Source organism: Hippoglossus hippoglossus, chromosome 16, assembly GCF_009819705.1.
Source record: "Hippoglossus hippoglossus isolate fHipHip1 chromosome 16, fHipHip1.pri, whole genome shotgun sequence".
NCBI classification, from domain to species: Eukaryota; Metazoa; Chordata; class Actinopteri; order Pleuronectiformes; family Pleuronectidae; genus Hippoglossus; species Hippoglossus hippoglossus.
In genome coordinates, this window is record NC_047166.1 from 14,894,786 (window position 1) to 14,915,801 (window position 21,016).

General features: G+C 42.6%; 2 protein-coding genes across 3 annotated transcripts; both read right to left on the reverse strand.

Annotated features, from left to right (window-relative positions):
* Positions 1-1,557: 1,557 nt before the first annotated feature.
* On the reverse strand, positions 1,558-10,316 carry LOC117776897 (CUB domain-containing protein 1-like). Of its 2 annotated transcripts, none has more exons than XM_034611283.1 (9): positions 9,963-10,315; positions 8,676-8,885; positions 8,200-8,562; positions 7,752-8,117; positions 5,961-6,152; positions 4,348-4,719; positions 3,908-4,264; positions 3,150-3,237; positions 1,558-2,747 (listed from the first exon to the last, which is right to left on the reverse strand). In XM_034611283.1, the coding sequence occupies exons 1-9, from the start codon at positions 10,030-10,032 to the stop codon at positions 2,306-2,308; spliced, it is 2,460 nt and encodes an 819-aa protein (XP_034467174.1). In that variant the 5' UTR covers positions 10,033-10,315; the 3' UTR covers positions 1,558-2,305. The 2 variants fall into 2 exon arrangements, with proteins under 2 accessions (XP_034467174.1, XP_034467175.1); XM_034611284.1 differs by having other exon boundaries at positions 2,611-2,747; positions 3,146-3,237; positions 9,963-10,316.
* Positions 10,317-12,164: 1,848 nt separating this feature from the next.
* LOC117777199 (transmembrane protein 158) lies at positions 12,165-14,545 on the reverse strand. Its single transcript, XM_034611814.1, has one exon. The coding sequence runs from the start codon at positions 13,866-13,868 to the stop codon at positions 13,149-13,151; it is 720 nt and encodes a 239-aa protein (XP_034467705.1). The 5' UTR covers positions 13,869-14,545; the 3' UTR covers positions 12,165-13,148.
* Between the last annotated feature and the right edge of the window lie 6,471 nt (positions 14,546-21,016).

The window sequence follows — 21,016 nt, forward strand, 5'->3', positions numbered from 1 at the left end:
CTTTTCTATTGTACTTGCTTTATTTTTCATTTCTGAATGTTTAAGTATGCTGTGTATATTAAATATATCATATAATGTTATAAACACGCGTCTCCTCTGTTGCAACACTCTCTTTCTTTTTCAGCAGCTTTTGCTCATTGGAGAAAACAATCCTTGAGAAAGTCTTGTGTAACAGCTCAATAAAAAAAGTCACATGGCAACTGCAGTTAATAAATGAACAATTCTTGGTTTTAGTTTGTTTTCGTTTACCCAGTAACTGTATTCTGGAAGACCAATGCATTTTAACTGTGAAATGCAAATGTTTTTCTTTCAATAACTCAGCATAAGTGATTCATATACAGTATTTATCTTTTCCACCCTCTGAAATGTAACAATATCAATAAAGGTTATGAGATCTGAGGAAAGAGCAGTGCTTATTTCAAGTTCATTTATATGACTGACGTGTTTTAGAACTTTTCAGAACCAAGTCATTTACAAATATTTGTAAAACAGAATATTTCTCATTTTACATTGAAGTCAAGTGTATGTGGGTAAATTGAGTCAATGGCGGAGGATGTGTGATGGGTATAACCACAATGTGTAAATCCAAACGGATAAGGTGAACATGCCTTTTAATGAAAACACATAATTTCCCATAATTTCCCTTGAATCTTCTGGAAGTTCCTAACTCTTTCATTTCTAAAAACATCCTGATGAGCACAGAGTCTTATTGTCTCTGCACCCACTCACTTTATTCATCATGACAACCCCAGTTTCTGTTTTGGCTGCTGACTCACATAAACATGAGTGTTTGGGGAGAGTACGTATTCATCTCATTCCCTACAACAGTCTGTTAACTATTTATGGTCAAACGTTACTTGGTTCTTAACCAAAAATAGTTTTGCATTTATTTCCAAATCAGAACTTTGTCTCTCTCTGTTGTTCATTCTTGGAACTGCAGGGGGCAACTTTACTTAAGACACATTTTATTTTGGCTGAGCAACAAATCCCGATATAACTTTGCTCACTAACAATATAACAAAGGTTCATCATACTGTTTATCAATATTATGCCCATACATTTTGATGATTATCAGGCGTTTGTCATTCTCTGCTCATAAAGAAGAGTTTAAACCTTCTCTCAGGAGCAAAAATAAATAATAATGTGATATTTATTGTGATAATTCATCGACTGATGTGAAAAGTGTTTATCTTGATATAATCTTTGGCCGTATCATCCAGCTCTATGAGAAGTATTGAGTTTCTGTCATCTACAGACATTAGATTGTATTTACTCACAGAACCAGTGACTCAGATCTTCACAACACGTGAAGAGGTCCTGACCGCTCACCACACTCATGTTAGATTACAGCTCTTGAACAGTCTCTCTTTTAAACGGTACCTGTAATGAATAGGGACGCTCGGTCGGCCAAAACACACACTGACGAAGCACTTGAGTGTGTACAAGGCTTTTTATTCCATGTCGCTAAAGTCCAGCAGAATGGGCCCATGGTCCTTGACACATAGAAAAGTAAAATTCTACTGATTCTTAATCATCATGATGCACAGAAAGAAAACTAAATAAGGACTAAAGAAAAAGCATCATGTCTTCAGTGTTGAGATTTCCTTGAGATGGGTCAAAAAAACCAAAACAACAAAAGCACAATTTTTTACCTAATCCTGTTTGAAAACAACTGTAAAATCCCAACCTGTAATAGCAGGAGTGTATCTACCAGCTCTGCAGGGCACATTTACAGTGTAGTGATTACTTTAAGCCTCGGCAGCCGGCGGAGAGACTGTGATAACACACACACAGAGAGGACTCCGTGCACATTCACTGCTGTTGCAATCGCCTGCAACACATGCCATCATCAGGCCGTCAGGTTCAGATGATGCCAGAAAGTGCAATTTATTGCAGCAGCAGCGGAGTCCTCCTCTCTATTCAGATAGAAATGTAAAACTCAGCATTAAACAGCACACAAGATCCCCCCCCCCCGTACAAACATCCATAATATGTACAAAATGACATATGTACAATATCTAAAAATTTAAAACATTCATCGTCTAAAAGGAAAACAGCGCTTTACAGTGGGAAAAACTAGTATTTAGGGGCTGATGAGAACAAGTGTGTCTTCATTGAAAATAAAAGGTAACAGCAGCATGCACGTTTGAACAGCGTTATTTGGTGTGCGTGGCTGTGCTGCAAAACTACGCTCAGAAAACAGAGCTCCTTTCAGGGCTGAACTGCAGGTAATCACACAGATGCCAGGGAATGAATATGTCAAATGACCAAGTACGAAGAAGAAAAGCTGAATCCAATCTCCTCCTCAGTTTCCTCCCTCCGGCTCCAGCCTCGGCCCCAGACTCGGAGAGCGCTCCCCCCCAATCGGGTCCTCGCTCTGGTAAATCTCATTGTCCACCAGCTCATGGCTCGGAGGCCTGTTGGGAAGCGGAGGACCTTCAGCTGGGTACGAGAACGGGCGATAAACCCCCTCATCCGGCTCATTGACGCTGGAGGTTTTGGAGACCAGCGGCTTTTGAGAGTCTGTGTGTCCGGCGAAGGACCGGTACGTGTCGGTCTCTCCGTAGATGCCGATCTCCATTCCCTTTCTCAGCAGGTGTGTGTAGACCAGCGTGTCCTCAATGGAGGCGTACACATGGGACTCGTTGTCTTCACGCGATTTGGGGAAGTTGTTCTGTCCGGGCAGGAAGCTGGTGCCGTTCGGATTGTAGATGGAAACCTGATGATTCAGCAGCTTCTTCTTCTTCCTGTTTGACAGAAGCAACAAGAGGATGAGAGTTTTGGAGACATGTAAAGCATCTCTTGTTACCATCAGCGGGCTGGAGCCTGTCTCTGCTGAGATTGGGCGAGAGGCGGGGTTCACCCTGGATAGGTCGCCATCACAGGGCCGACATACAGAGATAAACTCTCACACTCACAGCAACGGTCAATTTAAAGTGTCCAGCTAATCTCACCCAAATCTGGATGTCTTTGGATGGAAGCCAGAGAACAGGGAGAAAACTGGAAATGGGAAGAACATGCAAATTCCACAAGATCCCGTCTGAACCGGGATTCAAACCAGGAACCTTCTAGCTGTGAGGCATCAGCGCTGCTCATTCTTTCTTAAGACAAAATGCAGACATTTCAAAACATGGAGCAGATGCACTTACCTAATGACCAGACAGACGACTACCAGCACGATGATGAAAATGACCAACAGAGCGGCCACCACACTCAGGATGGTGGTCAGCAGAAAGTCTAGAAACAGATCAAATCTTTCATGAATACTTTGTGCCACAGATTACACACCGAGTACACTGATCTAGCAGCACAATCTCTGGAGTAAAAGTGTCCGTGATCAAAATCTCCCCATTTAGTGTGACTTCGTGCAGTAGATTTAGTTTTAATGTTTTAATGTATCCGTCTCTCGATGATTTGACGATGAATTAAAAGCATTTTACAGATGAGTAAATTATCGAGATTTTGCAACCAGATCCTATAGCACATCTTTTTGGAATATATTTCATGCTGAAAGTACCACAAGTAAAACAGTGACATGTACTGTATGCAAGACTTCAGTTTCAAGATATTTAAAGGAACTAATTGTCATTTTTTCCGAGATTTATTCTTTTCTATTTTCAGTTATGACTGTCAAACTGAATAATAAAATAAGTTCTATGACTTTAGTTCATTCTCTGTATATATATGTATATGTGTGTTTTATATATATGAGTTATTATTATTTTTAAATGCACCTGTATCAGATCGGTACTCGTTACTGGCCAATACGCAAAGTTCATATATCTGAATCGCTATCAGGAAGGGAAAAACACTAGAGGAAAATCTCTAGTAAATTACTGTCCAAATATAAAAAAAAGAAAGTTAGAGTTGATGTATAGTAAATAACCCTGCAACATTACTCTCTTACTCTTGCTCTCCCGCAACGTGATCTTGGTGATGACGCTGAATCTTCCTCTCTCAGGCATGCAGTTGGACATGTTGAGGTAGAATCTCTCCGAGACTGTGATCTCCTCCTCAGCCTCCTCATCCTCCCTGCGGCTGTAGTCCTCCTCCCGGCGGCCGACCCTCTGCACCCTGATCTTGGTGTGGCGGAGGCTGCACTTGGGCTGGCTGACGTTGGCAAACATCAGGTGCGCCTCCATCTTCGGTGGCACGGAGACGATCCAAGAGACGGTGACTTGAGATTTCATTCCCTCCGGCCAACCGGGAGTGGCCAAGAGGACGGGGGCGTTTTTCTTTGAAGATACAGTGAAGATATATCTCTCTGAAAGTGAGTTAGAAAGAAAGAATATTTAATATAATAGAAAAGTTTAAATTTATTGAATTGAACTGAAGCTGTTAAATTACCCGATATCTCGTCTTTAAAACATGCGTCCAGCACGTTCTTGTAACATGTCTTCAGTGCGTTCCTCCCCGTGTTGGATACGGTGACAGACATGTTGGTGTGGATCTGGATCTTCTGTATGGCTCCCTGAGGACAGAAGTGTCCGATATCTGTGCCGTCGTCTTCGGCCACTTTGATGATGAGGCTGTCGTTGCACAGCTGCCCAGGTAGGGACTGTCTGAGGGGGCCGGCGGGGGAGGTCAGCTCCACGGTGCCGTGCGCGGGGGGACGGAGATGCCAGGTCACGCTACTCACAGGGGCTGGGAGGCAGCCCGGCAGCACAGGCAGCGAGAGGCGCACCGGAGTCTTTGGACAGTCTCGGAGTTGACGACACTCTGACAGGAAAATAACAGTAATTTAAATAGAGGACAAGAGGTTATAAATAAACAGAAATTCTCATTTTCTCTAATAACTACTTGGTGTAAACCATAGACTGCATATAAACATGGACGACATGATGGCCCCTCAAAAGTGATGCCAAAGCCTTCTAGTAGCTGGCTGCAGTATAAGTCATAAATCCCGCCTCCTCCATGATAATGGTGGGAGATGGACTAAACTAAAAAAGTCAAAGTGCATGTTAAAAGTGTAATTTCACTTCAAGGTTTTGGCTGAAGTGCCTCTCCTTGGAAATGCAAAAAACTGCCAGTGCAGGGAGATGGGGCTAATACGGTTTAGCTTCAGCATAGATTTGAAAATGAGCTCGGCTCTCCCGATTCGCTGCAGGCTGCCCACCATTGATTAGAATTTGTTAACCTTTTCAAATATATGTAGATGTGATGATACAGAAACAACACAAATGGTTGACTCTCCATCAACATGGCCGTGCAAGGTCCAAGACGGTTTGAAACACCAGGTGGTGCTATGAGCCATGTTCGAGCCATAAATGTAGAGGTTTTATTTATAGATTTGGTAATAAACTTTAAAACTTGCATTTAAATCCTGCATTCATGTACTTCATCGAAGAACAGTCACATAATTTAGTTTACAGCTCAAAAAACACAGCTCATTTTTGTCATATATGGTATCTCTCATTTTAGGTTGTTCTTATCACACTGATGTTTGCTCAGTCAGTTTTTGGTTTTGGTTTGGTTTTGATTAGTTATGTGATGACTAATCAAAATGGGGTAAAACATCATGATTGATGGCTGAGACTGACTCGTGATTGGTCGAGCGCGTGCATCCACAAGACTTCACTCACACATCACGCTCCAAACACACAAGATGGTAGTGTTCGTATCTGGGTTACTTTAGCTTCACTTATGGATTTTGGGAGGAGTTAGAGACGTGTGGTCCCTCTTTATATACCGTCTATGTATATATGTCAGTCACAGAATGAAGTCTGTGATGCTGAATAAAGTCCATTTTACCAAAGTAGAAATATACCTTTTTTTTTTTTAACAGCATTGAGAATAATTTGAAAATCACACTTTTTAAAGTCATTTTGATACCATACAAATAGATGTAGAATAGAATTAAATCTTTATGATATGAACAATTTATCCCAGTACAGATCATTTAAAAAATGTATCTTCTATTTCCAGGGAATCCCCTGTTTGACCCTCATATCTGGATTTACCAATAACTTTCATGGCGGTGACCTCTACGTCCTCGGGGGTGCAGCCCTGGAATGACAGCTCACTGTTTGAAGTGACCGTGATGTTCTCTTTGGTCACAGAGTTGATTTTCATCTCACAGGCAGACGTCGGCCTCAGCTTCTTGATGTAAAGAACGAGGCCCTCCGCTTTGCTCAGGTCCACTTTGCACAACACTACAGAGAAAACAGCACAGAGGATATGTGAGAAATCATTAGTCATCGCAACAACAGCGACCTGGAATTTGAATTTCGATTTGACAGATTGGAGCAGGACAGGATTCCTGAAGGAAGTGAAGCCCGGTGATGTGCCGCCGTCACAGTCAATCATGACTCAGCACTAGTGAGGCAATCTAAGAGCTCCCCTAAGACCACCCGATTACTCAGATACAGATCACGAGGCCCACTCTCTACGACAGTACTCATCATGCGTCATAGACAAAAAGGGTAAAAACGCTGTAATACCCCTGACTAACCAAACAGCAACTGTGTTGAAACATGATCAGAAAACAGAAAGAAAAAAAATGCCTGCTACAACACGCAGAGGAGACATCATTCACGGTAAAACCTCCAGCTACACAGAGCAACTCTGTGCTGCTCAAGGTCAGCTAAAGACAAAACTGCCTTCATTTATAAACTGGGAAATCAAACAAACATTTTCTGTCATGATTCCCGCATTTAGCTTTAACAAAGTTGAGATTTGCTTCCTTTTCTTTATTCCAAGTCTTTATGAAATAAATAATCTGGCACTGACCAGACCAGCTCATAGAATTTAAGATTAAACACCAGGCTACAGTAGCTTGTCAACATAACTGCTTTCAGATGTGCACCCAGCTCCTGACAGTTTCCTGAAATCTTCCAGACTTTCTGTATGTGAGAACACAAACGTCCAAGTCAGCTGTTCCAGACAATTTTTCTGCCAGCGCTCTGGTAAAATGTCCGGAGAATGTCCGAGTGAGCCCAAGTGAGAAAACAACAGGAAAATACCATTCACACAGAAGTCACAGACGGAGATGTCAACAGGATTTGAGATTTGATAAGGGCCAACGCCAGAGCTGATGTGCTGGCAACCAAAACAAGTGATTTCTGCAGTGGAATTTATACGTCATGTCCTGCCTCCTGCTGCTCTACCCAGACCGACCCTCGTCTGAATGTTCCAGACATTTTCCTGTTGTTGGGTATGCGTCTGACCTGAACAATCTCCTGCAGCGTTCTTGGTGTGAAAGGCAAACTCTGAAAAATGTCCGCACATATTCTGGAGTTTGAAAACTTCTTATGTTTGACCGAGCAAACTGGTGTCAATTAATACTGGAAGTACAATACTGAAGTAACAATAATACTTCAAAGCAGCAATATTTGATCATTTTGGGACTCCACCAGCTAGTAAAAAACAAGTCATAAGCCCAGTTTAAGCAGTGGGCACAACACTGACATATTATCCCCTTATATAGTTGATATTAATTGATCTTTTGGGGGGGGGGGGGGGTTTGTTTAGTTTGGATACATCGGTCTGCTGTGGCTGGTAAGAGATCGTGGTCAAGAGAGTTTACAGGGTGAAGAGTTTAGAATTTAAAATTAAGTTTCTGTCAGTTTTAAAGTTGCAGTATGTCTATAAGGAAAATTCGTCAACCCAAACATCTGGATATTTCTCTGGCTCAAGCTCTCTCTGATCACTGTAACAAACCATGTCAAAGGGCCAACATTTAGAAGGTTACAACAAAACCACCCATGATCCCAAAGCTAAACAACACGATAAACTACAGATGAGGTACAAACCTGATGATCTTGCACTTGAAGTGGACACCTGGACTTTTACGCTGAGTCCAGGAGAATCAGCTCGTCTTCTTTCCATCTCACAGTTCCTCAGCGTCATGGAGAAGTCCCCCGACCTCTGTTCGTGGGGATCGTTCAGACTCCGCACCAGCGCTGCTCTCCCTTTGCTGTGATACTCCACCCTCGTCTCCTTCTTCAGACAACTGGGCTGTGTGAGGTTAAAGAACCTTACGGCCGTCTTGTGTTGGTCCGGAACGTGAAAGTACCACTCCATCAAATCGTCGTCAGGAAAGCTGTCCGGGTAGTTTGGAGAGAGCAGCACAGAGGACGAGGTCCCTTTTGGTAACGTCAGAGTAATTTTGGCGAGGGCTGGGAGAGAAACGAGGAAATTAAACTGTCAAATAAAACAATTGAAAGACACACAAGAGAAGCTGTTTTTAAACCAACTCACATTTGATTTCCTCCCCGACAGACACGTCAAACTGGCTGTTTTGCGGCTTCTGCCCTCCCGGGACCTCCAGAGAAAAGCTGCCCAGAATCAGTATCTGAGCGCTGCTGATAGCGCCCGCTCTGCAGTATTTCCCTACGGCCACGCTCCCTGTAGTCTGCAGGGCCTGGAGGGTGTAGCTGTGTCTGTCCGGACAGCTCTCGGACGGATTAATCTGTCTCAGACCTGTGCCGCTGAAGTCTATTTTGAACGCTTTTGGCGCCGCTGCCTTCAGGTTCCAAGTGAATTTGCGGTTAAAATCCAGCAGAGGAAGTGAGCCGAAGTCAGCCTGGATGATGTGGCCAGTGCAAGACTTTGTAGTACATTCTGAAGAAAGTTTTAGAGTAAGTAAATCCAGCAAGACAGTCTTGATTACTTTATGAGATAACATTTCAAATAACACCTTTTACATTCCTTCAGAGAGACGTCAGCGCTCTTACCTATATTGCGGCTAATTTCGACCTTGAAAGCATCTTGAGGTCTGGGGCACTCAAACTCCACTGACACAGGAGTGTTGTCTTTTAACAGCAGAGATGCATCACATCTCTGGGAGCGTCCTGCCCCTGTGCACACCTGACAACCTTTGACCTGGGTACTGGTGATGTTGAAGGTGGTGCCTTTGTCAGGGGTGATGGTCAGTTTTTGGACCCCTGGATAAAAGACATTTGATTGACATAAAAAAAAGTGATTAAAACAGTAGATGTCCATCCCTGAATAAAGTTAGGAAACGTCACAATAAAATCATTACTTTGGTCCGGCAGAAAACCAGATAAAGATATATTTACTCTACCTCCGCCCAGCAGGATATGTTTTCATCTGTTTGTTTTTCAGCAGGATTACACAAAAACTGCTGGACGGATTACATGAAACTTGGTGGAAAGATGTGATATGGGTCAGGGAAGAACTGAACGGATCTTGGACTTTTTTTCCCAACTTCTCTAACATTCATCTAACATTTTGACATTTTCACCAATTTCCCTGGGGACAACTCAATCTAGATGAAAGAAACCTGGCAGGTTAAGGGTATAGGGTGTCAGATGTGGGGCAGCTTGACTGGATCTTTGGAGACTGTTAGGCCCTGGCTGAGGTACGTGCTCTTCTGAGTGCTATTCTAGTTTGCTTTTAGTCAGTATGACTAAACCAGCTGAAAGATGGGCTGGACAGTTTGGCTCCGCTCCTTCTGTGACTAACCAGACCCGTGCTGAGCAAACAGAGACATGTTAGCACACTACAGCTGCTAATGCTGCTGCCTGAATCAACTGTCATGTCCTGCTTCCCTGTGCTCCTTCTATATTCATCTGTATATATATGCTCCTGGAGGGGACAACAACCTGTCATCTGACCCTGTGACACCTCAGATTGGCTCGGGCAACACTTTTGGTTGGTGAAGGATTGTTGGATTTTGTTGGTCAAACAAGAGAACACAGGCCAGTCACTCACAAGAACAACACAAAAACATCTCCCCACAGACAGGACACTGCTTCATTCTTAACCTGATCTTGGCTACTCATTGAACTCAGAAACCACATCAGCAGTAAACAGCACAATGACACAAGTTTCTCTTAACAAGTTTGACAAGTGATCCATGTTTCCCTCCAGAGTTATACCTTTAATCTGAGGGATAATCAATTATTGATCAACACCGTTATTGTTCTGAACAGCGGAATTCAAACAGCAGCTTCCACCCTATATCTGCTCTACTGGTTAATAATGAAGCTGAGACCTACCTGACGCAGTGGAGACGATGCCTGTGAGGAGGAGAAGGAGCAGACCCACTGTGGTCGTGGGAGAGGACATGCTGCCTGTCCCACGGTAAAACTCTACAAGTCTGAGGATCCTGCGGGGAAATCAGCGCACATTGTCAGCGCCTCTTGCCCAGAGTGCGCATCATTTTCCTGTGGTTCTGTGGCGCAGAGATCAGGCCGCAAGTCGTCGGGACGCAGACAACGGAACTCCACTTCCTAATGTGTGAATGTGTGAGTGTGTGTGTGAGTGTGTGTGTCAGCAGCCCGGAGGTAGTGTTAAAATACCAGTTTATGTCAAGGCGTGGCCACGTCGGCCATTTTGACAGGTACAGAGTTCATTAATGCTTAAAAAAAAAAGAAAAGAAAAAGACAACAGCCATAATAAATACAGTTCGAATATTTAAACTAACTGTAATAAAAAACTACTACCACTACCATTATAACAACTTATAATAATAATTACAATTACAATTACAATTATACTTATAATTATAATTATAAGTATAATTATAAGTATAATTATAAGTAATTATAAATATAGTCCTGTAGAGTTGGTAATTATTTTTTTGTTCAGTGCTCAAAGTTCAAATTAAATTGTCAAATTACACATAGCAGATTTAGTTTATTACATGATTATATAAGGTTCTAAGATGAGCTCCCACATAAACAATTTATATATAAATAAAACCTTTTAGAGATTTTACCACAACACTGACTAATTCACGTGTTTTCATTTTGATCCGTGTATATAGGCCCAATTCTCTATTAGAAAGGAAATAAGGGTTTTATTTCTATACTGTAAATTATTCAGGTGTGAGTCATGTTGAAACCTTTTTATATAATAGTCCTAAATCTGCGACATCTGTAATATGACTGCTTTCTTTGAACCTTAACACTGAACTAAAATGGATTCTCATCTCTAAACAAAGCAGTAATATTGCAAATAGCAGATTTAGGCCTATTATATAATACGTTCTTGTCATGAACTCACAGTTGAATAATTTCCACTATAGACATAATGCATTATTTTATGTAGCTCTGGAATAGTCTCCTGTCCCACAATTCACCCTGATTCTGTCTCATGATTCTGCTGCTGTCTGTCTTATTATCTCAATTACGTGTATTCTGTGTTTCTTTTGTTGCATCTTCCTCTCACAACATTGGTTTTACTTTCTTTTTGTCCACACTTGTATTCACCTTTGCCATGTTTGTAAAGCACTTTGGCTCATTTCCTGTTGTTTTCAACCTGCTATAAAAATAATCTGACGAGACTTGAGTAACTTCTATACGCTCGGGATGATCACTGCCAAAAGACTCATTCTGAGGGACAGGAATAATCACCTTTTCCTCTCATGAATTGGATGGCTGATATGGTCTCGCTCATACAGAGGAAAACACCAAGATTTTTGAGAACCAGTTCCACTAAAAAAATCTATTCAGGCCCTTTCCTCATTTGGGTGAGGCCAGGGAGGACTGACTGACTCTTTCAGCTTATTCATGAACCGTGTTTTAGTGTTTGAGATCTAACACACAGCACGTGTGAGTACTCTACACAACAAGCAGCGTTTACATGTATGATATGTTGATATTCACTTTTTCCCCCTCTATCTCTCAGTCAATCTTCTGTCTGGTTGACTTGTCTGTGTAAAATGCAAAAAACTAAATTAAAAATTTAAAGAAATACACCGATCAGCCGTAACACCGAAGCACTGAAGCATTAATCTGTTTTAATGTTACGGATGATATAGCCTGTTATTTTCTCCATGATCGGTGACCTGTTTACTAATCTGTTTTTTTACCAGATAAACATCTCTGACTGCTTTGTGCCCACAATATTAATGTGAAAGTTTCACTCAGAGTTTGTCACCGTCACAAATCCGTCAGCTCAGTAGTGTCGTTGTCAGATCAGGCTGATAAAGTCTCTGGCTTGTCTGCTCTGGTCCCTGTATCTTGTATTTACACTGCTGTGGCCTACCAGTTCTCCGTGAGGGCAGGTTGTGTGGTCAAACCTTGAACGGCAAAGAAATAGTTGTATAAGGAAATCGTTCCTGTTTGAGTGATAAAACAAGCATTTACATTACAGATGGCGAGTGATTGTCTGAAGCTTCAGTACTTTACACTGTCCATTAAAATGAGGGGATGGAAACCAGAGATGAACTCAATGACTCAAATACAGATTTTTAAAATTCAAAGTATAAGCTTTTATGAATGGTTTTACATTAAACAACAGTGTATAAAGATTTTACAACCACCTGAACCAGCATTAACAAGAAGATGCTGCTCATTGTTCAGCCATAAAGTAACACTCAGTTATCAAAGTAAAGTTAACTGACAATATTTCCATATATTAACCTTACAAATTGAGGTAATTTGTGAATTATTATAATTATTACCATTATTGATTTTGCCCAGTTTTCCTATGGTCATAACTTAAAGGTGCATCTCATGTCAAAATCAGTTTCCTTTAGACAAGCATTGCATTATGGGCTCAAACGTGACCTTCCCCTGTAATCAGTGAGAAGTGAATTGATTTAGGCTACAGACAAAACAGGTCAGAGAGAATCTGAATTATAGCCTATAATCAATTTTATTTTCATTTAAACATGAATAGCCTACAAATAAGCACAACTGAACTTGACATTAGAAATCTAACAATATAAATCTTGAACCTCTGTCTATGTCAGTCAGAAACAACATCGATGTTTCATAATGTATTGGAAATAAAAACTATCACACTTACTCTGAACATGACTATAGGTTGAATATATATTATATATAGTACTGTATGTGACGGCACATGGTAGAGTTCGGTTTTCAGTGCAAAAGTCCTTCACATGGCATAAGGCAAAAACTTTTCTAGAAAGATTAAAAACTATACAAACACAGTTTAAGAAGAAAAAGTTTGCACGGCTGACATAATCTATAGGAAGGCCTACAAGGGTATACAAAACACGTTGGTATTGGTCCCGGTATAGATTACTATTGGCTAGTGTAAGTCTTCATACATTACCTTGGTTGTCCTAAAGAGGAGGAGGTTTAGTAAAGAATACCCACAAGAAAGCATCTCATCAAAAAAGTTCCCAGAACCCTCCAAAAGTGTGAAGAGTTGAATGGCTACAATTAGAGTATAGGCAGCACAGGCTATAATCAATATAAAGATCATTTCAATTATCTGGGTCTCCTCTGCTCCATGCCATTGGGCAGAAATCCTGCAATGATGGGCACCGGCCATATGAGAGCAGCAACACTCCACACGATGATCACCAGAGTCATGAAACAAGCCACAAGTGTGGACTCGATGGGTTTTCTGTTCAGCCTCCAACTTTTGTCCCCCTTCAGCTCGTCGAGGCTGAAATCCACGCAGCAGAAGGCGACCTGGTCCCCGCTCTGCTGGCCCCGCGTCCGGCCCTGACCGAACCGCCGGTACCGGGACATCCCGCAGCCCACGCACAGCCGCAGCTCCTGCTGACCCCCGGTGACCCCGAGGTGCTCGACGACGACGGGCGAGATGGCCCTGTTGAAGGAGGCGGAGAAGAACGCCCTGCCGTGGTTGTTGGTGGTGTAGAGGAGCACGTCACACTGGAAGCCGAAGCTGCTGTCCCAGCGGGCCACCAGCGAGGTGGGCAGCAGCCGCTGGACGCTCACGTTGCACTGGGACAGGCTCTGCAGCGGGGACGAGGCGGCGGCGGCGGCGGAGTCGGGCGAGGCGTCGCTCTCCTCCACGCTCCTCTTGGAGAAGCGCACGTCCACCTCCAGGTTGGCCATGAACCTGTTGGAGGAGTTGATGGGCGGCAGGAGCAGGTCCTCGTCGCTCCAGCCCTGGCATCGCTGGAGGAGTCCGGCCACCGCGGTCAGAGCCAGCAGCAGGGTCGGGGAGTTGTTCAGCATGGCACAGGGCGCGTCTCTCCTCCTCGCATGGTCTCTGAGACGATCCGCGGGCGACGGACGGACGGACGAGGCGCGCAATGCTTGGAGATGCCACTCACTCCGGTGGCTTTTAAAAAGCTGCAGCTCCCGATGGAGAGATTCACAACCCAGCCCGACTGAAAAGGTGGAAAGCTTGTCACATGCATGCGCGCATCCCAGCCCCCCTCCCGCTGGAGGCTCTCCTCCTGACTTGGTCTCCAAATAAATAAACGTGGCGTGTTGTGGCTTTTCCAGGAGAGAGGCAGGCTGAGCAGCTCCGTGCGCAGAGCCTCTTCATCACAGCTCCCAGCTCCTCTGTCTCTTCAGGTGTGAGCTGAGCTCCGAACACATGGGCGGTGAGGAGAGACCCTCCAGTGCGCATGCAGGGACAAAAGAGCTCCACATACAGTAGGCTATACCTCCTTCATTCATCAGTCCAAGTAAAAAAAAAAAAATACTCCTCCATGTCTGTCTGATTAGATCCACAGGCTGAGCTCTCATCTGTCTCCCAGGATGAGACATGTGGCAGTGGCACACTATCCAGGTCAACTTGTGGCACCAACCTGACCAAACCATTGAGTCAGAGCCACCACTTGACATAAATCAAGAATTCATAATGTCAGACCCCTCAGAAACTTCAGTCCAGACATTAAAGAGAAAGCCTCCCAAGATTTATTTTTTAAATATGCATATTTTTTTGCACAGTTTTTACAAAAACTATGAACCATAGATGCTGTTTAAAAACCTTCTGTGAACGGCCATCAATAAAGATCTGTCAGGGAAACTGTGAATCTAATTTATTATTATCTATTTTGTTTGATTAAAGAAGTCAGAGTCAATGGTGCTGACAAAAATAACCAATATACTGCTCATTAGAACTATAGTAACATTGATCAATAATTGAATAACTCTGGAGGGCAACATGGATCACTCATCAAACTTTTCATGAGAAACTTATATCATTGTGATGTTTACTGCTAAATTAAATAACCACTCAGCCGGTCAGTCCACCACTTTGAAATATTTTAAAATCTATTGGATGGATTGCTGCAGAGGTTTGTACAGACATTCATGGTTTTAAGATGATAGTTTTTATCTGCACCGGGAAAATATCAAATAGACATATGTTTAATAATACAGACGCACATCCACAGACACAAACAAAGGAACTTTGCACATGGAAAGAACAACAACATAAATGACAAGTAAAAACTGTATACAGACAGGCAACAATTGGTGAGATAACACAGAGATCAAAAATAAAACCAACAAAATTGGCCGAACAACTTTTCTCCAGATGATGACATGTTTGAGTGTCCTGAAACGAGTGCATAGGTACTTTTTTCTATATGGTATTTTACAGTCCTCTCTGGCAGTGGCTCACACAGATTATGGTCTACGACAGCAGAAGACTACGTCAGGTTCCATTCCTGTCTGCCAAAAAACAAAAATTTGAGGCTGCACTGGACACACTCACTCATGAAAACTGGGCAGTTGAAGACTCAGAAACAGATGCAGCCTGTCGAATCTAGATTTCGGCTGAGGCTGCAGATGGTGGAGTCAGTATTTGGCGACAAAAGAAACCATGGACCCAACCTGCCTTGTGTCAGCAGTCCAGACTGGTGGTGGTGGTGCTGATCTATGAGTGAGTGGGGAATGTTTTCTTGGCATATTTTAGGCCCCTAAATACCAATCGATCATGTTCCAAATACCACAGACTATCTGAGCATTGTTGCTGAACATGTCCGTGTCTTTTAACCATCTTCTAGTGGATACTTCCAGCAGGATAATGTTTCACTTCACAAACTGGTTTCATGAGGCCTCCGCCAGGAACCAGATCCGATTCCACTTTGAGATGTGGTAGAACAGGGGATTAGCAGCATGAATGTGCATCTGATAAATCTGCAGAAATGATGCAATGCAACAAGGGTCAATGTGGAGCAGGAAGTCAGAGAAATGTTGTGGTAACTCAGATATGAAGAAGTGAAGCAAAGAAGGGCCTTACACACGAGTAGTAGGTGTTCCTAATAAAGTGCTCAGGGACTGCATTTGAATATGTGGAGCTCTGGTGACTGTGAAGGCCACTAAGCCGAGAAACACGGTGGGATTTCAGGTGACAGAGAGTAGCCAACGAGGTTGCACCAATAAATTAGACTGTTGTTTCATCAGAGCGACTGAGCTAAAAGATAAGAAGTTAATCTGTGTGCCATGCAGGAAAGATTAACTCCCGAACCTAATCAGAGTACATTCACTGAGTCGAGCACAAACCACAGCCACTGAATAATCAGTCCCGCTGAGCAACGGGGACTTAAAAACGCTTTGCTCAAGAGCACAGCGGCAGGTGGGATGAGGTAAAGGCAAAAATCGAAACCAATGCTCCTATGTGTATGAAAATGATGTAAAATATAAGGCAGGAGTGTCAAAAGTAAAATAAAGTGAAAGTGTGGTCATTTGAGAGAATTTCCCTTCATTCAGCAACAAAACATTAATATCAAGAACCTGGTTTTGTCACACTCTCAGTTTTTCTGTGCTCAATCTGCACAGATGTAAGAGTGCAAGGACACAGTTCATACAAAATACTCCCATTGAAAAATCCATCTCGTCTCTAATGTATCTTTTCTACTCAGTCATAAAATCATCTGCTCTGTGCACTGCATGCACGACCAGATACTAAACAAGAGAGAAAAGACTGCGTGAGGTTTGTGTTTCAGCGGTTATTCTGAAACACAGTTGCGATTCAGCACACTCAGGGTTCAAATCAGAAAGTTCAAATCGCTATATTTACAGTTGAGTTTTTCTCCCGGTGTAGCAGCTTCTCACAGACACAGCTTTTCCAGCGGGGATCGATCTTACAACAGCGGCCGCATCAATTTCTCTCGCTGAGTTGTTTAGCATCAGGTTTGGTCTCAGTCGTTTAAACAGCAACATCACAAGCCGCCCGTTGCAGATGATAAAAAGTCATATCTTGTAAGTTTCTATATATGAAAGCACCACAGAGAGTCCTACCGTCCATGACCCATTTGCTTTATTTATTCATCTGTTGTCTGCTCCGAGAGCTGTGTGTAAGTTGGTGGTTGTTGCTCTCGGCCATGTTGTTGTGCGCTCAGGGGCAGCCAGACACATCAATAAACATGTGCCTCCGCTGTAGTGGAGCAGCAGGGGTTTTGTACACAGCAGCATGTGTCACCTGGCTGCTGTATCTGCTGCTGAAGAGGACACAGTCACTCCCACCTCCCCGCCTCCGCTACGCTATTTGTTTTTTGGATCCCGCACTTTTATCACAAACAGAAAATCTGATCAGAACTACAGCTGGGGACACAACTGCAGCTAATCTCAATTTTGGGGAGTTCTATCGAAAGTTTGAACATGAGGACTTTGGTGGCTGAACATCTGGTCAGTTTTTGGCGAGGCGCCTTTTTCGAGCTGCGGTCAAATGTGAGCTGTGGTTGGCCCAAATCTCGCTTAGCACAGAGGCAACACTGTGTCCTATAAGATACATGAATGTATCTCAGAGTTGAACTGCATAGATTGTGATGATAGACACATAACAGGCTGACCTTCATCACCTTGATAGGATTGTCTTCAGTGACACACAGACATGTTTGCAATATTTTCTGCTTATTTCATACATGCCTTTGCTCAACCATAATTCAATCTACTACTGTACACTCCCCACCCACCTCTGTCTTCTATTGTATGTTTCACTTAAGGCTAGGAACAAGTTGTGTGTAAACCTGTGTCTGTTTTTTGCTTTGTTTGTTTGTTGGTTATTTCTTACCATGATTACGAAAAAACTGATGAACCAATTTCCAACAATCCTAATGGAGTGATGGGGCTCGGACCTGAGAAAAAGGCATTCAAGTTTGGTGCAGATGTGGACTATGGGGTGGTTCCATAGACTGTTAATAAAGATGGACGACTTGGTTGCACCCTAAAATTGAAGCCAAAGTGTCTTGATTGCCACCTGGTGGTTGGCTGCAGTATAGGTCATAATAATTGGATATTTGATGCTATAAAAACAGGGTCCTTGATACCGCAGCTCCACCCCCTGATAGTTACTGCGCAGCTTATGCTCCAAATGCGTAAGATGTTAGCATTCGTAATCCTAATATTTTGGTTTCCTTTCTGGATAGTGGCAGGAAGTGAAGACGCGTTGACCATCTTCACATACATACAAAAACTTGTAAATAGATGCATTTCTCAATATAATGCCACAAAAGCCCAAACTTGAGATTTAAAATCCCAAATCAAGATGTCTCTGACCTTTTTATAACACAATGGAGACACTTGAGGCTCCACAAAGCTGTAGTGTCATTATATTCATTTTTATTTGACATGCTCGTGTTCTATCCACCCTCCTGCAGAGGCTTTCCCCTTCTCGTAAAAAAACAGATATCAGCCCCTTTCCCCAATCACTTAACTTTCCATGTATCATGCCTCTGATCAAGTGTGATGTGGTTTTTAATGAGGACATTATTATGCTTTTTGCCAGTGTACTCTCCCTAACAAAGTATATATAATGCATCAGAAAAGATAATAAGCTATTGACAGAATTGGGTCATTGACCGGAGGCGAAATGGTGATGAATTATTCTCTTTCATCTTCGCCGACCAGGATTTACTGTATGAATGGCCATGAATTGTTTTCTTCTGTGCTGTTTAAATGGTATAATTTGCTCTGGAGGCCTGCCTCCGTGTATTTGATGTGAGGGTCCGCTGAACAGAAAGAGTCTTTGGCCTCAATTTGCACCTGAAAGCCCCCGGGCCTCTTTTCTCCGTTTAATTACGACAGTGAATTCTCCACAACCTTCTTGCTTCAAAACAATCATGTAGTTATTTGGTTCTCTCTCACACTCAGACATCTCTCTGGCGCTCGCAAATACTCCCACACATTTCCCGATGCTGGTCCCTCCGCATCAGATATGCTCTCTAGACAATGTACTGGTGTGCAGAGCAAGGAAATGTAAATGACTTTCTTGTTCATTAATTATGCTATAAAAATGTAAATTGCTTTGGTGACAAAAATGCAAATGGGACTAAGATAAAAGTCTCTTGTGCCGAAGGAGAACGTATGAAACATTCATTTTCTCGAAGTGTGGCTCTTTATTCAGGAAACCGAAGAGGAGGAGGACCTGTTAGTGGCTCCTGGCCTTCGCCAGCGTGTCTTTGCTGGATCAGTCAGCAACAGTCTCACAGAAAACTGACTTCATTAGAAGTTGAGGATTGGGAACAGGCATCCTCGCAGCCTTAACGTTCAAGCTTTTACAGCTCAGTCTGATGAATCCCCCCATCTGTCTCCTGCAATCCTGTCATACCACCAATCACTGCCAGGGCTAATCACCACGGCAACAAAACAGTGGTTTCCCTAGAAGCAGGGGAGCATTGCACACACACACACACACACACACACACACACACACACACACACACACACACACACACACACACACATTTGATAAAATAAGACCAATAACATCATTGTCATTGTTATCACCATGTTTGATGTTTAGGGCAGCCACAGATATTCATAGCAAGGCTGCATTCAGGTCCTGTCTATCACAAAATAAGTGTTTCTTCCTTCTGAAGACGCAGCACCAGTCAGAGTAGGATCACGTAAAGGGGCAGCAAGATCGCTGGTGCTGGAGACAAACTGTAAAAACTGGGCAGAGCTGTAGAGCGGTGATCATTGGATAAAGAATAAATACGTCTATACAGCCATAAAGATTTTCCTTTGAGGAGTCTCCAATTAGAAGCCAATCTCCTTTTCTCAGCAGGTGGGTGTAGACCAGAGTGTTAACGTTGTTGAGTTCAGGCAGGAACCCGATGAGTCAAAATGAAAGGGGAAAACCTGTGTTATATATTCATCCATCCATCCATTCATCTATCTATCTATGCCAATTAAGTATTTACAGTGTTTAAAAAAGGAAAAACTCATAATTAATAATGTTGTACTCTGGGTTATCGTAACACTACATTAACATGTAAGCAGCATCGTAATTCTCTTGTCAGTTGGTATTTTGTGGTCAATTAATTTTAACTGCTGGCTGCTTTAATCAGTAAATATGCGTCACATTCAATACGATGAAAATGAAAAGATCTTGATTATTTTTTTATTATATCTAATATAATTACGTAACTTGACTCTTTTATGTTTAATGTTCTCAAGACTCCATGTGAAGCAGAACTGATGGTGTGTTGATTACTCTTACATAACTGGTTGTCAAATACGGTGGCCCTGAAGTGCAAATCACAATTTAAAATCACAGAGAAGGCAGGTTCCTGCAATCAACAAGGCTCCACACTGATTGGACAAATGTCCGTCTCCTTGACAGGAAGGAAATGCTGACAAAACGTGTTTTGTGATTTGCACCTCAGGGCCAATTAAAATGCAGTGCACACTCCTTGAAATGAAGTGGAGTAAAAATGTAAAATATAACACAAAATGGAAATCCTCAGGTTGAGTGCAGGTACATTCACATCCGTGGTACAATATTTGAGAAGAAATGTACTTTGTTACTTTTAACCACTGCTTATTATTTAAACAGTAAAATTGTTTGATCATTTGATTTAATAACTCCCAAGCACTCCACTGTGAAGATTGCCTCTCTTTCTCATTGTTAACCTTTAACTGAGAGCAATTAAAATGCTCATGAAGACATGAAATTTGACTGGAGGACATAAGATGGCAATTTAAAACTCGTTGTGTTCGAATCTTAATCAGATTTCCACCTGGTCGACGCTTACAGCTGGTCTGGGTGCATCTCGGAGACGTGCAGCACAGAGGAGTTTTGCACTAATTAGCAACAGTAATTGTGAAGTAGCTGCATGGGGATCCTGGGAGAGAAGACATAACAAATGTGTGGTTTTGTAGAACAGTCTGTCCGTTGGAGAATCGTCATTTTTTTAATCATAAATGAGAGAGTGTCGTGAAGCAGTGTGGGGATATTAGAGCAGGGGAGATCAGCATATAGAGGGATTCCGCTGACAGATTCCGTAAAGTCTTGTTCCAGCGAAAAACCTCCTCATCTCCTCCATGTTTCCTTCCCAGGCCTTTGTCTTTCACCAGCACAGATAAGCGAGGTACGCACAGGCCTGTCAACCTGAAATAGGCCCTGGAAATGACATCACACC